Below are 27,186 nucleotides of genomic sequence, written 5' to 3' on the forward strand. Positions count from 1 at the left end.
ACACTTTAGAGAGACTTATTTAGCTTGGCACCCAGTTTGGACTACATAAGGAATGTGTTTTTCTCACAAGAGCCTCTGAAGTCTGTATTCATCTTCACATTAGAACTGCCAAAAGGCTGTTCCTATCCAGCAAATCTGATTCATGTTTCTCACCCGCCTAAAACACTCCCCGTTATGTAGGCCATAACCCAAGTTCTACTGCATGGCCCACAAGCTCCTTTTTAATACAGCCCGTGTGCCCTTTTTAGCCTTGTCTCCTACTCTACCACATCATTTCAGGCTTTGATAGTATGCAGGTGTAGAGGTTCTCCAAGCCCTTCCTCATGCAGCGTCCTCTATCAAGAAGACCTACCCCACCTGGCAAAGACCACTGCTTAGGTCTCACCTCCTCGTGAAGCCTACCTAACCTCTCAGACAGGTTGAAGACGGAGGTAGAGACTGCAGTTATGCTGCCACAAGTCAAGGAATGCCTGGCGCCACCAGAAGCTGGAAGAGGCAAGGAAAGGGATTCTACTCTAGAGAAGAGGGAGTGTGGCCCTGCTGACACCTTGATTTCCACCTTCTGGCCTTAAGAACTGGGAGAGAATAAACTTCTGCTGCTTTAAGCCACCTGGTTTGTGTAATTTGTTACAGGCAGCTCTTGAAAAGTAACATAGTATATATCAATGGAACTATTAGAATTAAAATTTCTCTCTCTACAAAGCAGGTAATGGGATTCTCCTAGATAATTATATAGTATAATATGATTAAGCTAACAAGAAGTGTGTAGCTAATTCACACTATGGTTCAAGAATAGCTTCACAGGGGCTTCCCTGGTGGCGCAGTGGTTGAGAGTCTGCCTGCCAATGCAGGGGACACGGGTTTGAGCCCTGGTCTGGGAAGATCCCACATGCCGCGGAGCAACTAGGCCCGTGAGCCACAACTACTGAGCCTGCGCGTCTGGAACCTGTGCTCCGCAACAAGAGAGGCCGTGAGAGTGAGAGACCCGCGCACCACGATGAAGAGTGGCCCCCGCTTGCCGCAACTAGAGAAAGCCCTCTCATAGAAACTAAGACCCAACACAGCCAAAAATAAATAAATAAATAAATAAATAAATTTAAATGACTGCCAAAAAAAAAAAAAAAAAAAGAATAGCTTCACATAAAAAGTGACATTTTAAGCTGAGATTTGAAATACGATTATGACTAACCCAGAAAGAGAAAGGGAGGAGGTTATATATTTATGAGGATTGTAATATTTATGAAGTATAACTTATGAAGCATATAACATTAAAAAATGTTGCCCATAAGTATATGAAAATGTGTATGAGTTTCCACAAGTATGTGTGTACTTCACAGCAGAGTTCAACGGTCAGCTAATATTAATAACAATAATTTTTGATAACTATCTATAAATAAGATGAATTCAGAATCTGATTCATTAATGTATTGTCACAAAGGATATCAGCAAACGTAATTTTTAGAAAAGGTGAGAAGATGAAGAGAGCAATCCAGTTATTTCACTTATACGCTGCTTGCCTAAATCAGTCTACTTTGAAACCACATTTAATGTAACAGTGAGAATCCTGAAGAAACGGAGACTTGCCAGTTGGCTCTGAATACTGCTAACTAGACGTGAATAACAATGGTCCCATGAATCATTTCTAAGCTGTTTAAAAAAACCTTTCACTAAAAAATTCCTCTATATCACACTAGTTGTGGATTTTACATCAAAGAGATGCCTGGATTCATCATTTCATTAATAAACAGTAATTCAGAAACTGACATTTCTGACAATGATGCCAAACACAGGCAATTAGAAAAAAATTGCAACTAACCTACATTCTTGAAGTCAAAGAAAGCTGATAGAAGAATGTGAATTAAAATTTTATAACCTTAAATAATGCATTAAATAGCTATGGTTACCTGGCTTAAAAAGAAGCACAGGCTTGAGCGCTCTGGAACAGTAGATCAGAAATTGGTTACTTGGGAACAATTTCCTTTTTTTATCGTTCAATATTCAAATCTTAATTCTAATGTACTAAGGAAGGGACACTAAAATAAACAAAAGACAACAATTTGAAGAGTCCTCATACTGTGCTAAAGTGGTAGGTTTTATTTATACAAATATTTATTTCAATGCTATCTTGAACGTTTTCAAAAAAATTCTAGCTTTTTAAAGGGGGAAAAATGCTACTTAGAGGATGTCACATCTCTCTGAGATAGAACAAATAGTTATGTTTGTTGTGTTTACCTTGGGCTTAATACTCTACATTTATTCTTTCCCCACTAAGGGCTGGAAGTAAAACAGGAAAGCTATAAAATGAATGACAATGGTTATTATTATAGATACAGGGTGAATGATCTCTTCTTGAAGATGTTTACAGATGGAACTGTTGGGTGTGTCTAAGTTCTTAATAAATATGATCTATTTAAGGGAAGATGACCTTGATTAGCATTTGCCAAATCAAATTCCACAGAACACTAGCATCCCATTAAATGTTAATAGGTGTTATTTGAGAAAAAGGTAGTGTAGTTAAATATTTGGGAAACTGCAGTGTAATACTTATCTCTTGGATGGTCACAAAAATTTGCATACTAAAAAGTCCTGAAGTAAGAATGCTACGTAGCTTTATTTACCTCAGTATTTGCACATGAAAATTTCTTTGTGTAAAACGGTATTAATACTTTTTCTGTCCTAGAATTCTATGGAGTCCTGAAATATTGTCCCTAAAAACATAACATAAATAGATATTAAATTTACATTAGCCCTACCTACTTCCATCACATAGATGAACAAAAACAACACAATTTTCTATGAATGTATCTCAAAAGTATGATATCAAAGAAATGAATTTCTTTTCAGTCCATTACTTAAAGGTTTTATTCATTTTAAATTCATTTAGACTCTAAGAACCTGTAAATCTATACGGTTGGATATACTCTGGGACTCGTGTAATGAAAGGAAAACAGGATTGTGCTCTATTTATGGAAACAACTATAACAACTGATACTTAAACATACCTTATAAACGGGGGAAATAACTATACTTTAATCTGTTTTGTCAATAAACTCTAAGATGTTTCAAAAGGAAAAAGACCAAGAACAGGAATCTTTCTCTGTGGTATCAAATACTCATGTAGTCTAGGGGTCATGAAAAAGAAAGGGTATTATCACCCTATACTTGAGAATTATATTACAACTGGCTGATTATTCGGGATTAATGAGCACAGGGTTAGGAGTTCAGTGGCCATATGGGCAACTGTAATGAGTTGCCTGCAGCTAGGCCCCTGCTAACACTGCCAATCAGCATCCGCAGGGATCTCTAAGCTCACCAGCAGTTTGGCTCTGCTCCAGCAGGGGACGACCTCAAGCCAGTGGCTCTATACCAACCCAGTCTTCTCGGCTTCACCTCCATCTGGGTCTGGGATGCTAGTCACTGGGCATGTGACTAATTTCTTGGAACCAAGCCTCAACTTGTATACCTTTTCTAGTAAATGAGTCTTCAACCTGCTGCCCTGATACCATAAACCAGAGTCCATGCCTCACCCAGAATCCATGTTCCTCTAAACTTGTTTCTCTAAGGCCTCTGAACTGACTTGAATCCTGTCTCTAAAGTCCAGTTTACTGTGGTTGTGTTCCTGCTAATGACAAAGGCTCTCTCCTTGACCAAACTTTAGTCGGGATCGTCTGAACCCTTTTCTGGATCAGGCCATGCTAGACCTGCATAGCCAGGTTTTAGCAAGAATCCTGCTAAATCAGTTTGGAGAGAATCCCCCACCCTCCACCTCTGATGGGGCTCTTCTGCCTCTACTATCCTCCAGGTGATATTACTCTGGCCGGCCTGCAGCAAGAACCTTGTCGAGTTGATTTAGCCAGGGAAACCGTGTCCCCCTAAAATGGAGTTGCCCTGCTGAGTTTATGATTAACCTCTCTATCTGCAACTTTACTCCCCGTCTTGTCCCCCTCTGACCTCAATCCTGTGCTAACTCAACACTAATCAACCAGAATCAGATGACTAAAACTGCCGTCGTTGATATCATCATTAATGTGCAAACTCAGGTTATTTCTCCAGGGCATGAGCTAATAGACCCCCAAGCCATGGACCACATGGCCAGAGAATTGTAAACCAGAGACATCCTAACTCCCAAAATGACGATTAAGAAATGTCACAGAAATGTCACAAGATGATGATTACCCCCAGCTTCTTTGTTCTTTCCCTTTAAAAAAAACCCCTAACTCAAAGACCAAATTGGAGTGGATTGAGGCTTGTCTCCCACTCCCTTGCTTGGCGCCCTGCAATAAATTCTGACTTTGCTGCAAACTCCCACTGTCAAGAGTTTGGCTTTCTGCACCACACGCACATGAACCCTTTGCTCTGTTACACCAGAATCCCCCTGATGTTTCCTATTAGTAATTTTCCATCACCCAACCTCCCCAACCTGCTCCTTGTCTAAAAATCTCCACCTTTCCTTGAATCTGGAATTGAGCCCAATTCTATACAGAGGTCTCTTCCCTTCTATTGCAATTGTTGATGAATAAACTCTGTTCTTTACCACTTTAACTACTGTCCAGCTCTGGTTTTCTTTAATACTACCTGCTCCCAGATCTCTCCACCTGTCTGTACTCTGATGCCTGTTTTGTCATCTTTATGGTGTTCTCTGCCTGCACTCCCTGGGCCTTCCTTATGACAGAGCCCAAGCAGACCCCAACCTATCAAAGAAAGAATCCTTATATACAACCTGTTCTGTCCTGGCATATTTCTCTAATCTCAGGAATTTCCTTACAGGACTGATTAATCACCTGACTTCATTAACAAGGGCATATTATTAAAGTCTAGTATGAGTCTTCATTATCTTTTTCTTTGGCAAATACCCCTGCCTCCTGACTCAACTTTCCCTCTTCAGGACATTGTTATCTGATTAAACATTGATCTTGTCATTCCCTTTCCTCAAGTCTGCAGAGTCAGGGTCTAACGTCTGAGGCTATATGATCTAGCTTCAAACTGTCCGAACTTCTTTTCATTGCTTCCATTTACCTAACGTTTTCTCCAGACAAAATGAATTTGACTTGTTACCTGCTGTAGATGCCCTTAGTTTTTCTATTGTTCCCTCCCTTTGCCTAGGTCTATAACGCTTTTCCTTATTTCTGCATGTCCAAATCCAATTCAACTTTAAGACCTAGTACCACCTGTTGCGCACAATCTCTTTCTTGCTCAACTCCCATCTTGATCACTCTGATGGTCCTTAACACTTTCTACTTTGTAATACAGTTATTTATGCACTTATTGTCTTCCTATTAGGCCATAAGATCCTGGATGGCAAGACCTATCTTATTTTCATCTTTGTATTCTATAGCATCTAAAATATAGAAGCTTGCACACAGCAGATGCTTAATAAAATTTTCTGAATGAACTAATTCTCAGTTCTATCAAAGCTCTTTCAGATTTGCATTGTTTATTAAAACATGGAAAGGAGAGGAGATGGGGAAGATGGGATGCATCATAATGATCTATCCATAATCTTTTGGATTAAGAGACCCTAGAAGTTATCTATTGTCAGTGGTTCTCCACCAATTTTCTAACTTGATACACCTGATTAGTGACATTCACATGTGCAACTAGTGTGTAACTAATTCTTAAGGGAAAAATCCAGATATATATTCTTTCTTTCTACACAGACTCTAGGGTATGTATAATTGGGCTCCCTAGCTGTAAGTCTACCTTCTCTTTCTTTTATTGATGTTTGGAAGATCAGTTGAAAGGATGCTAATATAAAGAATTCTCTCATTTACAAACCAGGAAATCTTAAATACAAGTGCAAATAACTTCTCTAAAATCACACAGCCAGTCAGAAGCAGAAGTGGGATTAAAACCCAGGTCTTTTAACTCCTTGTCCAGTGGGCTTTCCACTGAACAATATAGTCTATGATCACTGATGTTGGAAAAATAACTCAAAGTCCCTGTAGATTATCAGCATTACTTTCCTTCATGTGGGTACATATTTATAAAGCTTTCAAAAGCCATCCATCAACTAGTTTGTAAGCAAGTCCAATAAGCTTTCAGACTCTTTTTCACTGAACTTCCTCTCCCCTCCTCCATTTGTGGAAATTAGTTGTATGGTGCTTTAGCAAAGCCAGCCTGATTGATGTTACTTACTGTTCAGCAACAGTTCCTGCTATTAATTGCTTTAAAATGGTAATTACGATTTGTGGTACAAGATATTTTTCTTTCTAATTGGCTATTACTGGTGAATAGCAGCCTGTTACATAACAGAAAGATTGTGTTAAATCAATAACCACAATTACAATTCTGAAGTCTTTCTCTTAAGAAACAAATCTTAAGTTTTTGAATAAAAACACTAAAAAAAAAAATTGTTAAAGGCAGGGCCTCTGTAATTACTTGTAATTACTCTGTAATCATCTTTCAGTTTAGAAAAAAACACGAAATAAGGACAGTGTTAGGGAAACCAGGAGATGAGCATGCATTTCCTTTCTTTTAAAAATAACCGCACTTAAAAGCTTTACTCTGCTCAGCTCCTCAGTCAATGAATACAAATTGCAGATTCAAATGTATCCAATTCTTCCCAGAGTGTAATATGGAAACAGAAAGGACTCTCCAATTAGCTCTGGTAAAATATGAATGTGGAGCCCCACCAACTACACTGAAAAGTCCCCAAGGATAAGGCCAGGGGTTCTTCTTCATTTGTGCCCCATACAGCACCCAACACAGAGCCCATCCACAGTCACCACTCAACCAACACCAAATGCCAACACAGCATGGCACTGTCCCAGAAGATGAGGTGATCCAAAGCTATATGTGACAGTCCCTGTCCTCAAAGGGTATATTATAAAATCAGGGATATGTCTTGATTCAAACTCTAATGTTAATTAGTCTGCAATCATTTTAAAGTCATATCTCCAGATTATTGTAGTAGTAGCAGCAGTTGTGATGATAATAGTGAGGTCACCTGACTCGCTTAAGGTTACACAGGTTTTAACCGACAGCTACTTTGGAATCCAGTTTGTCCAATTCTAAAGCCTCACCACTGCCTCTTGTGACAGGCCTTCATCAGCATCATTCATCCCTACATTTTCATACTGTATCAAAGTTTACAGAGTGCTTTCACATACAGTGTCTCACTCAACCTCCCAGTAATATCAGCAAGGTACTTACCTGCAGCATTTTTATGAGACTGAGGCTCAGCGGGGTTAAAGGATTTTCCCCAAATTCACACTGCCACAAAGCAGCAGGCTAGGACCCAGATTTCTGACTCTTAATCCAGGTTTTCCTTCCATACATTTTTACTCAATGTATTGATGAATTTAAATATATTACACATAAAGAAAGCCCCAAAGTATCCCACATCAGCTTATGTCACCTAAAATATTCTACCACTTATTGTTGAACACCCCTCCCAACCTCCCTCCACCCCCACAATCGAGCAGAGGTTTAAGTCCTGTTTAATTCCAGAAACTACCTGATGCCTAGAGCTAAAGACAGCACCCAGTCCCAGTTGGCTATCTTACAAATAATGACACTGGTCACAAAGACCATTGGTTGAGATGTAAAGAAAGGCAGAAGACTGATCAGTCAAATCCATCACCACTCGCTGTCCTGCTCACCTTTGGGTCAATGAAGTCAGTAGAACACACTTATTTCAGCAAGAGATGGCAGTTCTTCAAGGAACTGTCAGCGAAATGCCAATCCATTCAGTCTCATAAGTTTATTAAATAAATCACAGCAAAACTGAATCCTAACTCTATGGTAAAGTTTTCCATGAACAACTAACAGAAGTATTTAAAAATTCAATCACTGGAAGGGCAGTTTAGGTGTACTTCTTATTTCTACATACTCATGGATTTACATTTAGAAGAAAGTATGATTTTTATTACATCAATCTGGTCAATATCATCTTCAGTTTTTCAAGATGGGACGTGTTTGAGAATGTGCTGTGGAGGACAGTGCTATTCTTCTGCATGAACGCAAGATCTATGTCAATACAATTAGAAGTGTATGTAAACTCAGTGTCTGATACTACAAGTACCTACCAAATCCCGTAACAGAAACCTGGTCTTAAAATGGAAAAGGCGTGTTAAGATTGTAGCACTCAAAACCATCACCTGTATCACCTCTGGCACACATGCCAAAGATGTCCCTAAACCTATGACTGAAGTAAAAGTCACCATTTATTGAACACTAGGTACAACATTCCAGCAAGACACATATGATTATTACCCATTTCACAGATGAGAAACTAAGGTTCAGAGGTTGCTTAACTTGCCTGTGGCTGGTGAGTAACCAGGATTTGATCCTAAGTTGTCCTGACCTCTTTTCTCATACCATATTGTCTTTCTATAGTAACATCAACTTTAGAACAAAGTTACTTTTTTTTTTTTTTTAAATTTTTATTTATTTTATTTTTGGCTGTGTTGGGTCTTCGTTGCTGCACACGGGCTTTCCTCTGGTTGCGGCGAGCAGGGGTTACTCTTCATTGCGGTGCGCGGATTTCTCATGCGGTGGCTTCTCTTGTTGCGGAGCACGGGCTCTAGGCACGCCGGCTTCAGTAGTTGTGGCACGTGGGCTCATTAGTTGTGGTGCACGGGCTTCATTGCTCCGCGGCATGTGGGATCTTCCTGGCCCAGGGCTCGAACCCATGTCCCCTGCCTTGGCAGGCGGATTCTTAACCACCGCGCCACCAGGGAAGCCCCAAAGTTATGTTTAAGGAAAGTATGTTTCAGACCTCATCCAACGGAATTTAGTTACTATGAGACATCTTTATAGTCGTAATTGGGTTAAAAGTTCTCTTTCAGTTACTGTGTGGCCTTGTGCAAGTTGCTCTTTGCACCAGTTTTCTCATTTGTATTAAATAAAAAGGGGATAATATGAGTATCTATCTCAGGGATGTTGTGAGACAAAATGACCTCTAAAAGCATTTGAAACAGTACTTGGCACAGTTACTGCTCTACAAATGTTAGCTACCATCAGTATCATCATTGTTGTAATACCTCTTTTATAATATCTTCTCTTAATATCCTGCAAGCTGGGTCCCATGTATGTTTTAAAGGAAAACAAAAGGATGTTCTGAAGTAGGCCCCTTCAGAACCTTACACCAAACCTAGTATCTATAATTCTTTTTCTTCCTTGACACCCTCTGGCCTGTACCTTGCCAGGCCATCTGAGTATGCAAGATTATCTAAGCTTCTTGCTGACTCTGAATGTGGGTGTATGTGTGAAGAGCTGGGAGCTGGGTATGAGGGGGCAGTGCTTGGCAGGGGTGAGAGAGGGTATAGAAGATAATATAAAAGGCCTTCAGAGCACATAGTTGCAATACCAGTACAGAGCACCAACAGACACCCTGACAACCCCTAGGAATGCACGGGCAGCCTAAGCAGTTATCACCACCACATTCCTAAGCTTCCCCTTGGTTACACCGCAATTTAGATTGCTTCTAAGTTAATCAGAGCAGGCAGTTTTACAGTTCAATTAGGCATATCTTTATACTGAATGCAACTGATATTTACTGAGTTCCAACTTTACGAAAGGTAATATGTTGGGCTTTCCTAAATGTATAATTCAATGCAATAATCACAGTAACTCTGCAAGGTAGCTATTATAGCTATATTTTCATAAATGTAGCAGATATGTAATAAATCTACATTATACAGCTACTAAATATCAGAATTGAAATTTAAATACAGTTTTTCCAAGATAGGGTCTAGTCCTCTCTCCACTGTCATGCCAAATATATAAGACTGGACTTAAGCCTTAATGCTGGAAGTAAGATGACAACCTGTGGAAAACTGGATAAGAGCCACACAGATGATGGAAGACAGATTTCAAAGTCTCTGTAGCAGTTTACTCAGTTATGGGTTCAAGGTTATAAAGGACAGATGTGAAGTATTCTCTTAAATATTTAATCATTATCTAAACACTAACACTTCACTTAAAAAAAGACTGAAAAGCTATGCTTAAATGCTAACTATGATTATCTCTGATAAAGTTGATACTTCATGATGACATTCTGAATTTTCCAGTTGGTATGCGTAACGTTCACAAGCACACGTTGGTATGCATAACTTTCACAAGCACGCAACATCTACTCAGTTTTTTATTCTACTTCAATTCCTGTTTAAAATAGCAGTCATTCTAAGTACTTTGGATAAACTTCAAAGATTCTAACCATTAAATTGTTATAGAGTGTTTACTACATACAGTTCTGATAGGCACTGGATGTACAAAACTAAAATAAGACAACTCTTGCCCTCAAGAAGTTCAGTCTACTGGTGTAGACAAAACTGCCAACAAATAACTACAATGTGATATGGTGTAAGTGTGATAATGGAGATATGGGAGGGGAAGCAGGATGACTGAAGATGAGGCTGGAAAAGTAGATTGGAACCTAAATGCAACACGTTAGAGTTACACTGAAGATTTGAAGTGAAGACCCATGCATAATACATTTGAGTTTTGGAAGGTGGATTAAGAAAGGGAAAATCAAGAGTCAGTGAGATCAGGGATTCCCTGGTGGCACAGAGGTTAAGAGTCCGCCTGCCAATGCAGGGGACATGGGTTGGAGCCCTGGTCTGGGAGGATCCCACATGCGGCGGAGCAACTAAGCCCCTGCGCCACGGCTGCTGAGCCTGCGCCCTAGAGCCCATGAACCACAATTACTGAGGCCTGCGTGCCTAGAGATCCTGCTCCGCAGTGAGAAGCCACCGCAATGAGAGGCCCGCGCACCGCAACGAAGAGTGGCTCCCTGTCGCCGCACCTAGAGAAAAGCCCACGTGCAGCAAAGAAGACCCAATGAAGCCAAAAAAAAAAAAAGTCAGTGAGATCAATAGGAAGGTTTTGCAATCATCCAGGCTAGAATTCAGTTCTGGTCAAACATTTATTAAACACTGACGAGGTGCCAAGAACAGGGTCAAGCAGACAAAAACAAACGACACAGTTTCGGTCCCCAAGAGTACAGTTTGGAGCGTGGGGACACAGGTAATTCAGCAGCAACGGTGAGGGTTAGAAACAGAATAGTGGCTACTTGAAGAGATGGAGAGAAAGAACAGATTCAAAAGATTCTTTCAGGCACAGGAAAATAAGGCGTGGTAATTGATCAGATTCAGGGCCTGAGGGCAAGATAGGAATCAAGGGTGCTTCCTCGGTTTCTATAAAAGGCTTGATGCCATTTATCAAAATAGGAAATACAAGAATGAGGAGTTGACGCCACCTGCTATCCCCATTTCTTCTAGAGACATCACAAATGAATTAATAAGGTCTCCAGACGAAAAGCTTTATAAATCCAAAGAGGCATTACCATGATCATCATCTACTGGACATGCATTTGCAGGGAAAAATGTTGACTCTGTCAGAATACTACAATATGGAAGCACAGGTAAACACTGTCAGACGAAATCACTGCCATCAGAAAAATTTCCCCAGTAACATCCCCAATGTGAGAAATGTTGAGTCTATTACCAGTTCTTAATTTTAGGAGACAATATGAAATCCTAGTTACCGTTCAAATGTTTGGAAAGCAAGGGCTTCCCTGAGAGATGGAGCCTCAGGAAGTCTGGCACACAGACCTCAGGGAAGGCGTACCGGCCTGCATACTGCCCAGTGACTCATTCTAGCAGAAATCTTGCAGAATTGCACAGATTTCTATAAAAAGACTCCCTAGTCCCTTCTGTCCCAGAATATTAAACACACAGATTGACATTTTAATTAGAACTAGAGGGAAACCTCTTAAAAGAGGCAGTTTTCAAGAAATTAATGATTTTAAAAAAGACATGCTTGATAACTAAAGTGGCTGCTTAACAAAAAATATGAATATGCATACTTTTAACATCATTATTTCCACCCAAAATTTGTATCACACTTTGCAGGCTTTGAAAAGAATGTGGATAAAGTCACAGAATGATACATAGGGAATTTTTTTTTTAATTTTTTAATTAATTTTTTTATAAAGCAGGTTCTTATTAGTTACCCATTTTATACATATTAGTGTATATATGTATTAAGGGAATTTTTAACGACAACTTCACCTTGTAAGAATGACATAAAAATCAGCCATTAAGCTCTCCCATTGATTGCTACAAATTACTGAGAATACTGCTTCTCACTAATCACTGATGGGCAGCTCTGAACCAGGGTGAGGAATTTTTTTGTTACAGATACAGCAAATTCACTGCTCAATACTTCTGTTGAAAACAAACTGGAACCTAAAATTATGCTTTCTATCAGTTACTCAATTCAATCTAATGGTCATCTAAACACTGATCCTGAATTAATACTGGTCATCACAGCTTGGTAACGATATGGAGAAAAGGACACTCATATTATTACTGGTAGGAATGTCTACACACACCCGTTAAGAGGAAAATCTGACACCACAATTTTAAACATGTGTCACCTTTGACCAAATTCCTCAAGAAATACATACCCGGTGGACAAGAATATGTATATAAAGCTGTTCACTACATCACTGAAAAACTAAAGCTACACTACATGTTCATTAACAGAGGAATGGTTAAAGTATGGGACGTCCATATTATGGAATACTATGGGCACAGTCCTTAAAAAGAATTAACAAATATAATGATATGGAAGGCTGTCTATAATAGAACATTGGGAGAAAGATGGTGGCAGATCTTTAAGCTTACATAGAATGATCCCTTTTTATTTAAAAAAAATCAAAATCATACAGATGTGTGTCATATATAAAATTTATTAGAAAAAGCACACACCAAACCCCCAAGAGTTGTTTGGGAGTGGGACTGTGTGTGGTGCAGGAACTTTCATTTTTTTACCTGACACATCTCTGAATGGTTTGAACTGTTTATGATGAAAAGTTTTATAATTTTAAAATAACTAATGATATTTAAAAGTTATACAATGTTTTTGAAAGGCATACCCAAATTTCTTTTTTATGAGTTAATCTGTGAGATAAATTCACCAAAGATTTCACCTTCAAATGTTAAACTGGTAGCCCTCTGGTACTTTGAGAATATGGAAAACCTTTAGCATGTTACTACAAGATAAGAGTTGACTATATGGCCAACCCCAAAATGAACTGTTTAGGGTATGAATATAACACAATATTTAAGTATGGAGCTTAGCCAAAGATTTCTTTGGTAGAGGTACTGAAATAATTTCAAAGCTAGGGGTTCCATTGATAAGAAGTGGGAAGAAATCTCTGTGCTAAGACAAAAACTTAAGACTAAATGTCAATTTAACCATGAAAGCAAAAACAAAGAAAAAATTTTAAAAACCCCAACAAGGACGGAGAACCAAATTTAAGCCCCAAACTATGTCCATTAGAAAAAGGCAACTAGCTGTATTAAATGATCAAATCAAAAAAGGAAGAGAGTGGGATGGGGATAGACAGACTAAAGGTAAAAGAATGGGACTAGGAATTCTAAAGAAAATCCCCCTGCAGCTTTCCAAGTGTGATTTTTGCTCTCTACATTGGATCAGAAGACAATTTGAAAGTCAAGTGAAGCCAAAGTAGCTGTGATGATTTTCTCTGGAACCATGACTGCAAATTACCACTTCCCTTCTTCTCGTTCTAAGGACCCAGTCTGGGAAGATCTCCCAGGCTCCACGTTCAATCCTGGAGAACGCCCGGGGCAGTCAACGAGCGAGGGGGGGTAAACTGTGAGAGCCACACACACTTTCCCTTCAGAGGCTACTCCAGCCAGCAGTTGAGAAAATCTGTAGAGTGGATAGCAGCGACCAACCAGTCTGCAACTGGAAATCCGCCCGAACCCAAATAAAACCTATCTCCCGAGGCCAAACCAAGCAAACCGAGGCAGGGGTAGGGTACTGGCGAGGAAAGAGAGTGGCTAATCCCAGAGTTACAATAACCCACGCACGAACGTGACATGACTCACGCCCACTCGGCAGCGAGCGCAAAAGTGGGAGCTCCAAGCGTGGGACAGACGCCCAGGGAACTTCCCTGGCTGCGGAGGCTATGGCATCCCATTTTCTCTTCCCTCCCAGACAGCCCCCATCAAGTAGCCGCCTCCGACCTCACCCCGTCCCGCTGGGCCCTGCCCGAGGTTCCCTCGTGCTCAGGTGGCCTTAGAGCTAGGGTCCGCCCAGCAGTCAGCGGCACTCCAGGTCGGAGAGAAAGGAAGACACCTCAGAGGCACCGTACTCACTCTCATAACTGACACCCCCAGTTCCGCCACGGTTGCCATCACCGTCCTCCTCTCCTTGGGTAGCAGCCCCCTGTGTCTTGGGAGCAGCCATTACGCGGCTGAGAAAAAAAAGGGAGGGCTGCGGACAGGCGCGGAACCAATGGAAACGCGATTGGAAATGAACTCCCCATCGACGCGGCGTCTCCTCCACTCCCACGCCGCGCCGTCACTATCTGGGCCAATAGGACGTGGCGAGCGGAACGTATCCCCGCCCCCAGCTGCTAATTCCCCGCCTCATTCCGGGATGGAGTGGCCCAGAACTACAATTCCCAGGGTGCTGCGGGGGCGCTAGGCAGGGAGGGCTGGAAGAGGCGCTGGCGGGCGGGGGTGCGCCCGAGAGTGCCCCGGCGTGTTCGCTTAGTTCAGTGAATCAGAACAATGACTGCGCCTCCGGGTCCCCGGGAGCGCGTCGGAGGACTGTGAATAGCTGCCGCCGGGAGAGCGGCGGGTGGCGCAGCCTCGGCCGCGCAGTGTCAACGCCGGGCTCGGGAGCCTCCAGCGCAGACCTTGCCCAGCGCCCGCAGCCCGCGCGGAGCCGCCGGGCTCCAGCGCTGTAACCGCTACTCGTGAGCTGTGCATTGTTGTGAGTCGGAGAAGGGGCGCGGGGATTCCAAAGCCCGAAGACCCCGGACCCCTCTCTAGCCATGTGGATACCTACGGAGCACGAGAAATACGGCGTGGGTGAGTCTCAGCTGGGCGAACTTTTATTCCGCTCTGGCCAGAGCGTGTGCGTATTTCGCGTCCTTGCCCCCGTGCCCCTCTCTCTCCACCCGGCTGGAAATGCCTAATCCTAGCATCGCGCTGCAGGTTCGGGGCTTTGCCCAGCCAGCTCCGGGCAGAGGGGTGAGCGCCGGGGTCTCGCGCTTTAACGCCGGATGGGCGCTCCAGGCACCGGCTCCCGGAGGGAGCGCTCGTACGGCTGAGGGGAGCGCGCCGCCAGTCCGCCTGCCGCGGGCTCTGCCTGCGGAGTTTGGAGTGGCGACGGGGCGTGTGTATGTCAAGTTGGAAGAAGAGGGCGAACGGCGTTCCTCTCCCTCCTTCTCCTTTTTCCCCAAAGACGGCAAGGGCTGTGACTATTTCCCAGGGTGGAAAGGGAGGCAACAACAATCGCGTAGAGAGAACATCCCCAAAACAGAAGGGAGGCGCAAAACCTTCCCTCTGCCTCCCTGCAACATTCCCGGAGAGCGGAATGTGGCACCGTCCTCGAAAGAGCCGCTCTGACAGAGTCCGGCCCGAGCCTCCCTCCTCCCTTCCATCCCGGGTTACTGAGTGTGTGTGTTGAGAGGCGGGGGTAAATTGGTAAATTTCAACATCTGCGCAGCTCTGCTCTTTGGTCTTTGGAGGGGAACGCGTATTTCAGCAATGTTTTTACTTCTGACCACCCTCTCTCCCCGGGGTGAGCCCGGTGTGGGGGTGGGGATGGTGGAGGACAGCTGTGGAGTGTTAATGGGGAGAGGGAATCGGAAAGCTTGGGTCTTCGAGGCAAGGAGACAGCTCTTAGGAAAGGACTACCCAGACACTGGTGTTCGGAGGAAAAGGAGCAGGGTAGCGCTCGCTCTTCTGTGCAAAGGTGAACAACAAAGGACATTAATGTTGACTGATGAATACAGGAGTCTCCCTTCCTTTCCCTCCTTCCATTTCAGGCCGAGTACAGTTCCCGTTTTTGTTGTTTGATTTCAGCTGAGTCGCCCCTTGGCAGTTACTCCTTTTAGGTTGCGACTATTAAGCCAGGCTCTCTGACAAGCCTGCAGCAGCCAAATACAATTATAACCTCTCAGAAGGTTTAACAGAGAGAAAGCATTATGGATTTTACTAACAATCTCTATTTCCTATAATGCCCCGTCCTGCTGATTGGTGTACTTTCTTTTTTTTTTAATTGGGTATAGAGCTAGTGATTTAGATGATATGTAGGTATCTGCTTATGTTCTAAATTCATTTTCCTGTAATTTAAAAAATCTGGAAAGCCTTTCCAGGGAGTCATAGTTACAGGGATTTTTTTTTTTTTTTCCAACTTCGCCTGGGGATAGGACTTTGGAGTCCCCTGAAAGGTTTAAACAAAGTCATTCCTGTATATTACATTAGCTTTCATTCTGGATTTTGACTGGTTAGCAAGACAATAGTTTGTCCAGGACCCACCTTTGGGGAGGGGTTCCACCTTTCCCTCTCTTTGAAGTGTAAGGGGAGCCTTTGCCAGGCACTCTACTGGCAAGGAGTAGATGTTTCCTTCTCTTCACTTGCCCCTTTTTTGGAGTAGATTACCCCTGGCTAGGAAAAGACATTGCCTTTGCTGAACTGGTGAGGACCTGGAGTGTTCCCTTGTCACCGGGTTATCACTCAGTGCAGGAAACACAGACACATCCAGTAACACTGTCCCGCTTGGAGTTGATCCCAGATGTTGCTTTCTTCCAAGTGTTAAATTATACAGATTATGGATGGGATTTAACTTTCTTGATTTCTTTATGTGCCAGGTCACAGCTGGGGTGCTGTTATCGATTAGTTCTTCTCTCACCTTTCTTTGCAAGCTGTGGGCAGAGGATTAAAACATACTCTGGGATTTCCTGGAATGGCAAACTGGATGTTATCACTCAAGTGTTTTGGGCTGCAACAGACACCTCGCCTTTGGGTGGCTGTGATTTGGTTGCAGAGTAGGGGAGGCGGAAGGACGAGCACACATTTGGAAAAAGGTTGAGTGAGATGAGCGGCGAAAGCGGGGGGAGGGTCTGTTGTGCTCATTTATACAATACCACACATAACATGGAATGTTAACCATCTTTTATTATTAATTTTTGAGCATTTGGCTTATGAAATGCTTAGCTGTTTTTTAGAATCCATCTGTTAGGTGTGTGTGTGTGTGGTGAAAATTTTGCTAGGATTCTTATGTGTGTACTTTATTTCTCACCACGGAGAGCACTATTTGTAGCTGCCTATGCCGCAAGTTGTTATTGATTTATTTATTTTTTTAAACTTGGTTAGTGTATGTGCTTTTCTTGTCTAGTTTTTTATAAATACTAAGGAAAAGATATTTTATGGGCACAAATGTTTGGTTGATATCAGGTGTAGTAGTAACTCACTTTCCTCATTCTTTGAAATAAATTGGTCTTTGTGACTTTGAGTGCCTGAAGTCTCCATGCAAATTGTATATTTCTAATATACTTCTTATCTACCATCAGTTATGTATGAGATAATTATGTGTCTTTATATATTAGTGTTTCAGTTTCAAGCAACATATTGTAAACATGGATAAAATGACTTAAATTTCATACCTGTAGTAAGGTGTACCAGAGATAGGAATTCCTTTTCAAACCTGATGTGTGGGCACTATCTCCTCCATTTAACTGATGAATAGTCTTAAAACAATGTGTACATAGTCATATACCTAAGTGTTCTAAGGAATTAGACAGGTATAGTGATAAAGCTAGAGTCCTGAGTGATAGGGAACCTTGTCTCTTTAAAAACATGTTAGTAGGCACAATGATAGGCATATTTTATCTTGGGAGATTCTGTTTAGCTTTTGGTCTTAGGCTAGACAATGCTGCCAGCTGTGTGACCTTAGGTAAGTTGCTTAACTTTTCAGGGTCTCAACATCATGGTCAAATGATATCCAAGGTCCTTCCCAGTACTAATTCTGTAGAGCTCTTCCAAACAAGTGTGTCCTTTGGTAAGAAAGACATTTCTATTGTGTCAAGATTGTTATGAGAAAGACACTTTTGCTGTGACACATCCCACATGGTTTTCAACTAAGATCACAGGTAAGCAAACTACCTGGTAAGCTGCCAGAACCAAGGTGATGGTTGCTTGCTTTTTCAGTCTGTTTGATTCTCCAGCAGGAACTCCGTGGGCAATGACTAAAGCATTCTTGATCACCTCTTTGCAACTTTCCTCACGCCCACTGTCTGCCTTCTGCCTGTCCTCATCTGTCATACCCTCTGTCCCCTCCCTTAAAGTGGTGGGAATTAGTCACAGAGAAAGTTAGGACCATTGCAGATCTGTTTCTATATTCACTTGCTCAGCAGGCATTCATGCAGCATTCCCAGGTGAGCCAGTAGCCTTACTGAGCTGCAAACTGCTCCTCTACATCCAGCCAGATGTTTTACATGTGTGAATCCAGTTAAGCTTAGAGGGGGAATATGGGCTGGATTGATCACTGCAAAAAACCCATGAGGCTTACAAGAAACAAAACTCAGAACAAGCTGATCTGAAGGTCATGGATGTCATTTAAAAAATGAATTATTATAGTACCAGTATCACTGAGTACTCACAAACATTCCTGTCCTCCATTTATCCTGAAGTGCTTTTTGAACTCATCCAAGTAGGAATTCTGTTCCTTTTTAAAGCCCCTTCTATTTTTAGGAGGAGAGGTACCGTCTCTTATTTACACAGGATCTTTAGAATGTCTTTTCCTTCAGAAGCGTGCTTTAATGGTAGCCTGTGTGGGAGAGTTATGAGGGAGTGTACCTTTCCTCTTAGCTGTTTTCAGTTTGTTAGCTAGCAGCCTTAAAATGTTTCCTATTTGTGGTACTGTGATGTGTGCAGATAACATGTGTAGCTAGACAAAGATGTGCTGCCTGGAATTGTTTGTGGCATTTAGAGCCTGGCACAGGATTCTAAACTTTCAGTGAGAAGCAAAGAGGAGTGATTTATACCTCCAAGTAAAGTACCATTGAAGGGCTGTGCAGACAGTGGGATGGCAGCTGACATTCTTGATCTGGCCTCCTGTGGGAATAACCTATAAACGTTTCCCCCTTTTGGTCATTCTCCTAAGTGATGATTCTTTCATGAGGTCCCACAGTAACACAGAGATGCTGCCTTTCTTCTTTAGTCTTGTTTTTTCCCCAGAGGCTGTATGGTAAGTACTACAAAGGAGTTAATAAAAATTTCAAGAAACTTAAGGCTTTCCTGTCTCTAGCTCAATTTCTTAGAAGACTCATTTTCAGAATTATCTTTGTTACCGTATGTCCAAATTTCTAGCATAGTGACTTTATGCTGTTAGCATATATAGCAGAGAAACATTAAACTCTAAGGAAACCCAACCAAGATGCTATAACCTTACCATATTAATACAATGTTTTATAGGTAAAAAAATGTTGTGAAATTATTTTACTTGGGTCTGCTCTCTGAAGTAGAATGATAACTTCCATTTAAGACATGAGGAAACAACTTCACAGAAGTTAAGTGACTTACAGGCATACCTTGGAGATATTGCGCGTTCGGTTCCAGACCATTACAATAAAGCGAATTATCACATAAAGCAAGTCACACGAATTTTTTGGTTTCCTAGTGCATATAAAAGTTATGTTTACACTATACTGTAGTCTATTGAGAATGCAATAGCGTCATGTTTAAAAAACAATGTACATACCTTAATTTAAAAATACCTTATTGCTAAAAAAAATAATGCAAACCATCGTTGCAGGGTGGCTACAAACCTTCAATTTGTAAAAAAAAAAAAAAAAATAATGCAGTATCTGGGAAGCACAATAAAATGAGATATGCCTGTACTCTAGATCAGTGGCTTTTAATCTTGTTTAACTGTCATCCATAATAGGAAACACATTTTATTTCCTGAGACCACCAACACCACCCCACACACATATAAGTGAAACAATATTTGCTCATACTTTCTGTGATGTTCTATTGTTTTTCATTTTAAAATATATATACAAATATCAAATCATTATGTTGTATACCTGAAACTAATATAATGTATGTCAATTATACCTCAATAAATTTATTTATAAACTTAAAAAAAGAAAGGTTGTCATTAATGTAATGACTCATTCATGGGTCCTGACCCATAGTTTGAAAAGCGCTGCTCTAGATACCACATTTGTGAAACAGGAAGGACTGGAATTAGACCTTGTTGGGTTTCTAGTTAAGTTCATTCATGATGTTGTTGTTGCTTTTTGGCAAATGTGTATTTGTGTTTATTTTAACTTAAACTTTAATCATACTTTTTTCTTTCAATATAAGTCAAAATCTGTCTTTTTATATACTATTTCTCATTTAGGATGGAACAAGTATACAAGGCCATCAGATACATTGTATAAATTGTCTCTTTAACATTACATGTGTCTTTCTACTAGGATCTTTTTGACAAGGGCTGGGATCAACTGCATAATGACCAATTTTGGATTTTTCTATATAATTTCCTTTGACAGTGATCTCTGGCCACTATAGCAGAAGAATAAATATAATAGATCTAATGAGCTTGCCAATTGTAGGGTTACCAGCACCATTCTTTTCTACCCTTTTACATATTGTTGACCACTAGTAGAAGAAACAAGGCAGCTCATGTAACTTGTTTTCTTAAAAATCTAAACTGGTAAGCTTATTTGGTCAGAGTATATATAATATTAAAGAATAAAGAAGTAAAGTTCCTCAAGCCTATTTTTATTTAAGCAATTTAAATGTACTTAAGGAACAACTGTTTTACTTTCTGGCATTTAAAAAAAATGTGTGCTAAGATACACTGGATATCTACTAAGTAAATAAGAATCACCAAAAATAGTGTTAATGCCTTTTGGTGACAGAGTTGCAGTAAAACTGATATGCATTACCCTGCTGGTTGTATTGAATATTAATGTGATCCTTTTGGAAATGAATATATGTATTTAATAGCCTTTGTGGAGCACTCTCTACTTGCCAAGCATAGTTCTGAGAGCTTGTCATGTGTTTTCTGTCTAATCCTCGTGACAGCTCCATGAGGAAAGGTTCAGTTATCACTCATATTTTACAGGAAACTGAGTCATAGAGAGGTTAGGTAACTTGTCTGAGGTCACACAGAAATGGTGGAACTAGGATTGGAACCCAAAAAGTTTTAGACTGAGCCTGCTCTCTTAGCCACTATTCTGTATTGCCTAACATGACAGTCATTAGGAGTTTGAATCAGTAATCCCACCCCTCAAAGTTTACATGAAAAAAAAATCAATAGGGACACAACACTTTATGCACAGAGTTATTCCTTGCCATGTTGTCTGTGAAACAACATCAATTCCAATACAGGAATACTTTAATCACTTCTGATTATCAGCACAGCAGGGTATTTATAGTCAAGAAATGGAATAATTCCATAAATAATGCTATTTCTAAAATACATTCCAGGTATGTAGTGTCAAGTGACAAAATAAATCAAAGGAAATACAGACAGTGATTGAAACTACATAAAATGTGTAGCATTATAGAGAAGATGTAGTTAATGTGTAGCATACAGAGAAGATGTAATTAATGCACAGATGAGAATTGTTAGACTATAAAGATTACCAGCAAATTCTTTTTTTAAGAATTCCTTTTGGTTGGAAATATGAGCAATATTCACACATATTGTTGCTCTTGGATGACAGGGGTGGCATAAAAATGATCTAAGAGAGATTATTGCGGTAGATGAGGTGAGAGATAAGTACCTGAACCCGGTGAGCCATACTGCATGGTGAAATGTGGATAAATCTAAGATGTTTAAGAGATGGAAACAACAGTAATTGGATGTGAGGAGTTAGGGAAAGGAAGAAGTTTAGTGTCTTCCTGGTTTCCAGCTTGAACAACTGGGTAAACATAGGTGCTGTTCAACGACAGAGACTTTTTGTAGGTGGGGAAGGTTTATGGTGTAAGATTAAGAGTTTGTGATGGCCTAGCGTTGTCCATACTCATCAAACATTCAGGTGGCGATATCTGCATAGACAGGAATAGGATATGACTCTGGAGCAAAGGAGAGAAGTTCTAGACTAAAGAGCATGATTAGAGAGTCATTTGGTTTGTGTGTGATGACTGAAGTGATCCACTTTATTAATTGTATTGACTGTGATTATGTAGTCAGCTTGTCTAAGTTTTAAAGTGACAGGTCCTAAATTTTCAAAGCACAGTCATCTTGAAGCACTTTATTAATATGGGTATGGGGACTGTAAAATAAGAAATATTAGCTGTCCATGTGGAGTTGGTAGGAAACTAGATTTTATGGTCTTTTCTTGCTTCCCATTAGTGCATTGCCTGGTTAAGGCATAAGTTATTTCTGTTTCTGTGACAGTTCTCTCCCAGGCAAATGTCTCATGCCAGATTGTGCATGTTTGTGAGATTTCCCCAACAGAATGTTGAAAAACAGAAACCACAAATAATATTTCAATAAGCAAGATTTATACATCCCTCAAACAGCATATAGGTGTATATACACATCCACAAATGGGAAAATGCTCAGATATCCAAAGCAATATATTTGTGCATACAGACTGTGTGTGTGTGTGTGTGTGTGTGTAGTAAATATGTAATAACTCTTAGGAACCCCAAGGTCAAATTTAGAATTCTTAAAGTTATACCACTGTACTCCTGAAAACTATGTGATTTTAAATAAGGGATTCCAGCTTAAGATACCATTAGGCTCCCTTCGCCTAATATAGCCTGCATTACTTCCCACGGAAGATCGATAAACGTACGCAAAGAGGCAAACATTGATAATATTAGAAATGAAGTCTGACAGAAAACCTATTGCCAAAATTCGGGAGGAATTTCTCCAAGGCAGGTGGAACTGCATTATGAAAGCCAATTGGTGGCTTCCCTCTGCTTTCCCTCATTAAGCAGAGCAGCCTCAGTGACCTGGGCAGGAAGACCCGTTGCCCCTCCCCACTGTCACCACCTTCGAGGCCAGGTCAATACATTCAACTTGGTGTGTGTCCTTTACCGCCTGAGGCCTCTATGGTCCTTCTCGTTCCATCTCATCTTTGTATTTTCTTGAGAGATGACCACTTGGAGAAACAGCTGGGGCAGGAAGGTGGGTGGTTGGGTGCGTGGAAAGGAGTCTATGGAGAATACCATTTTGTCTTTGACAGGTGTACTGCGGTCTTCATAAAAAATGTGATTTTATAGGCACCTTTGAAGTACGGCAGTAACAAAGCATGCTGGATTTTATAGTTTTGCTTGCAATCTATTGGTGACAGAGAACGACGTGGTGGGATAAGAGATAATCTTGTCTGAATTGCCAGAAACCATTGTCCATGGCACCTGATGACTTATCACTGGGAACTTGGCTTGGAGCTGTGCACCTCAACCAGGAAGGAAGACTTGTAAGTGGGACCAAACCCACACCTTTATCTTTAGCCCCATCCTTGGTACTGCAGAGAGGTTCAAGACCCAGGTTGCATCAGTCAGTGATCACATTTGTATCCCTATCGAAGAAGGAAAACCGCTAAATCCAGAAACAGGCATCTGTCACTCCGTAATGAACTAAACATGGCTGCTTCTCAGCTGGGGAGGAAGAGGGAAAGCATGACATTCACATGGGAGGCTTTGGGAAGCTGCCAGTTACACATGTGTATTTCTTTTCCACCCCCGTTCGTGTCCCCTGTGTGTGTGCCAGGAAGAGAAGGTTGGTGGGATGGAGGCTAGTGAGAACCCTTCTGGTTATGAAAGTCACACGTCTTCCTGGGTTAATTTGATAACCATTACTCCCCCAAGTTGTGAACCGTTTTGTTTTTTTTTGGCTGCTCTGCACGGCCTGTGGAATCTTAGTTCTCCGACCAGGGATCGAACCCACGCCCCTTGCATTAGAAGCTCGGAGTCTTAACCGCTGTACCGCCAGGGAAGTTCTAGTGAACCGTTTTCTTAACCAAACAATTTATTGTTCGATTTTATGAGAGTGTTAATTGGGCATTAATCTAAACATAAAGATCTCCTTGAAATCTTTAAGCAGAAATGTAGAGATTTGGTTCTTTTTTTTTTTTCCTCCAAAATGAAAGAATCCTGTCTGCCTTGGTGACTGGAGGTGAACATGTTTGGGAACATGGGCATGCGTGTTTGTGAGGCAACTAAAAATAGCCCTAACCCAGGTTCTGGAGAAAACAGTACTCACTATCCTGGGGAGAGGAAAGAACCTGTTGGCCTTTCTCCGAGGGTGTCCAGAGTTGGTTGAAGAGTCTGTAGGGCTTCCTTGTTAACAGGCTTAGGGTTTAGCCAGGCTCTCGAAGAAATAGGAAAATCCAAACATGCATAGGCAGTTCTGTAAAGACCCAAGAGAGGAGAAATATCTGAGATTTTTCTCCAGAAATCTGGATGATAAACACTAACGACAAGATAGGAGGATTCCTAGAAAATTCCACACACAGGTAAAAGTTGTTTTTTTTCAGGAAAATTATATTTGTATTAATTACATCCTACATTTCATTTAATAGTCCCATCCATAGTTTATGTAAGTTGATTCAGAAAACCAACCATTTATGTTCTTGGCCCCAAGTTGGAAGAGGAAATATTATGTATAAATTATGTAAAAATTATGGTAATGAGTTTTAAAATGAGAAAATACTTATGAGAAGTGAAGAATTGGGATACAAAATTACATGTTGCAGCGTTGTTACAACCAGTTGTTACAGTTGAGAGGTAGCATTATTTTTTTATACTTTCTACTTTTTAATAATTTCCAAAAAGTAACATGAATTGCTTTTGTAATCATAAATAATTATATAAACTCTTTTATAAACCGAGCTTTATTTCCTATATAGAGTTTTCCTCTCAGGATTAGAGGTTAGACTGGTGGAAGTTGAGTCTGGAAGGCCTGAATTTCATTTCTCATTTATTCCGAGGAAGTACTGTGTTCCAAAGTTTCAAAGTGGCTTTCCTTGCTATACCTGCTTGATTACTTGTGATGTTGTGGCTTTGTTTATTTCCCAGTAGTCACAAAGCTGTGTTTTCAGATGGCTGTGGGGTACAAATCTTTGGAAAAGAGCCCTAATCCCTCTTTGAGAAAGAGCTTCAAACAAATCATCTAAGATAAAAATACTGTTCTCTCCAAGAAGTGTTTGTTTAGAAGATGAATGTTGGTGTCACTGCTCACTTTCCATTGTCTGTAAACTCTGTCCAGTGAGACTGTGGGTCCTGGGATAATTTATGCAGGAGAAATTGATCAATGTAGAGAGTCAAGAACTTGAAGAGGTTTTATTTAGCAATTATGGGGAATAACTGCTTATTTATGGGTGTCACGGATGGAATGTTTGTGTCCCTCCAGAATTCTTATGTTGAAGCTCTGACCCCCAGACTGGCTGTATTTGAAGTAAGGAGGTAATTAAGGTTGAATGAGGTCACAAGGATGGAGCCCTGTTCCAATTAGATTACTGTCCTTATAGGAAGAGACCCTAGAGAGCTTACTAGCTCTCTTCAGGAACTCAAGCATGCACGTACCTAAGAAAGGGCATGTGAGGACAGAGTGAGAAGGCGGCTGTCTATAAGCCAGGGAAAGAGCCCTCACCAGAAACTGACCCTACTGGACCTTGATCTGGGACTTCCAGCCTCAAAAACTGAGAAAATAAATTTCTGCTGTTAAGCCACCCAGGCTATGGTATTTTATTATGGCAGCCTGAGCTGACTAATACAATGGATTAGAGCAGTTTTAGGCACTGTAGGAAGAGGAATGAAGAAAACAGAAGCAGAATCTTGAGCCTCTGTTTAATAGGTGTAATCACTGTAGCCCCTGTCTGTGGTCTGAGATCTAACTAACTCCCTTGGTCCACCCTCGGAAGCACAGACTTAATTGAGTCAGAGTGTTTGATGTTGGTCATCTGCTGATAACTCCAGGAATATGTTTATTTGAATAATGGCATTTGTGCGAAGTTGCTCATATTGTCTTAAGTCATTAAATCAATTTGGGTGCCTTCAAAGCAACCAATAGAAGTAGGGTCTTGAAATTAGTCATTTCTCCCTGCTACAATTATTTATGAGAAACTCGGGGTAATAGTTTTGACCATGTGGGTTAGCATTTAGAACAGGTAGTTGAAGTTTTATTATATGGAAATTTGGTTGGAGACATCACTTTAGGTGTACTTCGTTTTTGAAAGGCCTGCCTGGGGAGTAAATGCCAAGTCCCTGAGGAGAGTAAAGCAATACTGGAGGAATTTTTTGTCCATTTTCTGTCCTTAAATATGCGTATCCTGATAGGTAGTACATTCCTCTAAGAGTTTACTTGCATATTTTTTTTTTCCTTAGTGATAAGTATAAAGGCATATCTAATGACACATTGATGGAAAAACTTATGTTGGGTGATTATTTATTGGGTATGCCTGCTGTCTATAAGGCATCATGCTAGCTTTTTGGGGGCACACGAAGAGGTGTAGAACTGAGTCCCTGGACAGGTGAAGAAGGTAAACATGTTTCATAGTTTTCTATTTAATTTACACAACATTTTTTTCAAAGTAGGTGTTATCCTTTTTTTTTTTTTTTTAAATATTCACTTAGTAAGGCAGTATATAAACGTATCACAGAGAAATCAGTGGGAAGGTTAAGACATATTTTCCCTCAAGCTTTAAAAGGAAGATAAGGACTTGGGATGGTGATGCTATTCACTTGTGAGCCTGAGGAAATAGCCCCGAGGAGGGAGTGTCTCATATCCTGGAAAACTCAGAACTTGTCCAGAAGAATAGAGGTTTCATTTTTAAGATACTTCCCATAGAGTGAGTCACCAGCTGCTGAGATTGTCCAGTATAAACACCTGAGTGGAGCTGTGCTTTAAATAGCTGGAAAACCTTCTTCCTCTTCCTACTGGGTAATTTCCGCCCCCATTCCCCCCTGCCCCACGCCCCCCACCAACCCTGGATTCATTCCTGTCACCTGACCAATGTTAAGTATCTTGGACAATGGATTGTCTTTTTTTGTGATTTCCTTCTAAGACTGGGCAGAGGAAGAAAGATGGATTCACTATTAACTAAGAGTGGGTAGGCAGAGGAAAAAACAGCCTTAAAATGAATGTTTACCAGGGGCTAGGCCTGTGTGATTGACCCCAGATACACGCACTGAAGCCTTAGCAAACCTAGAGAGGGTGAGTGATTTGTTCAAGGTGAGATTTGGACACATGATCTAGGTCTGAAGCCTGTGGCCCTGTCATGGTACCACACTCTTCTGCACACACAGGCCTATGGCCAGAATCTGGAGGCCCAGCTTTGGGGCCTGTGGACAGGGGTGAAGAAATTGCTCACCATACTTTACTTTTTGAATAAGATGCTTGTATTAATTCCAGTATTATATGAAATAAGTACCTTCATTGTCTTTT

General features: G+C 41.0%; 2 protein-coding genes across 6 annotated transcripts in view; one reads left to right on the forward strand and one right to left on the reverse strand.

Annotated features, from left to right (window-relative positions):
* Positions 1 to 14,253, reverse strand: part of ZNF277 (zinc finger protein 277) — a 115,398-nt gene extending 101,145 nt beyond the window's left edge. For 2 of the 4 annotated variants that reach the window (XM_036863530.1, XM_036863528.1), the window contains exon 1: positions 14,133 to 14,243. In XM_036863530.1, coding sequence (XP_036719425.1) covers positions 14,133 to 14,171 — 39 coding nt within the window. In that variant the 5' untranslated portion in view covers positions 14,172 to 14,243. Of the gene's footprint in view, positions 1 to 14,132 lie in introns of all 4 variants that reach the window. The other 2 variants (XM_036863529.1, XM_036863531.1) reach the window with 2 other exon arrangements.
* Positions 14,254 to 14,442: 189 nt separating this feature from the next.
* DOCK4 (dedicator of cytokinesis 4) overlaps positions 14,443 to 27,186 on the forward strand; it is a 506,020-nt gene continuing 493,276 nt past the window's right edge. For both annotated transcript variants that reach the window (XM_036863604.1, XM_036863605.1), the window contains exon 1: positions 14,443 to 14,852. In XM_036863604.1, coding sequence (XP_036719499.1) covers positions 14,816 to 14,852 — 37 coding nt within the window. In that variant the 5' untranslated portion in view covers positions 14,443 to 14,815. The remainder of the gene's footprint in view (positions 14,853 to 27,186) is intronic.

The sequence above is a fragment of the Balaenoptera musculus genome, chromosome 9 (genome assembly GCF_009873245.2).
Source record: "Balaenoptera musculus isolate JJ_BM4_2016_0621 chromosome 9, mBalMus1.pri.v3, whole genome shotgun sequence".
NCBI classification, from domain to species: Eukaryota; Metazoa; Chordata; class Mammalia; order Artiodactyla; family Balaenopteridae; genus Balaenoptera; species Balaenoptera musculus.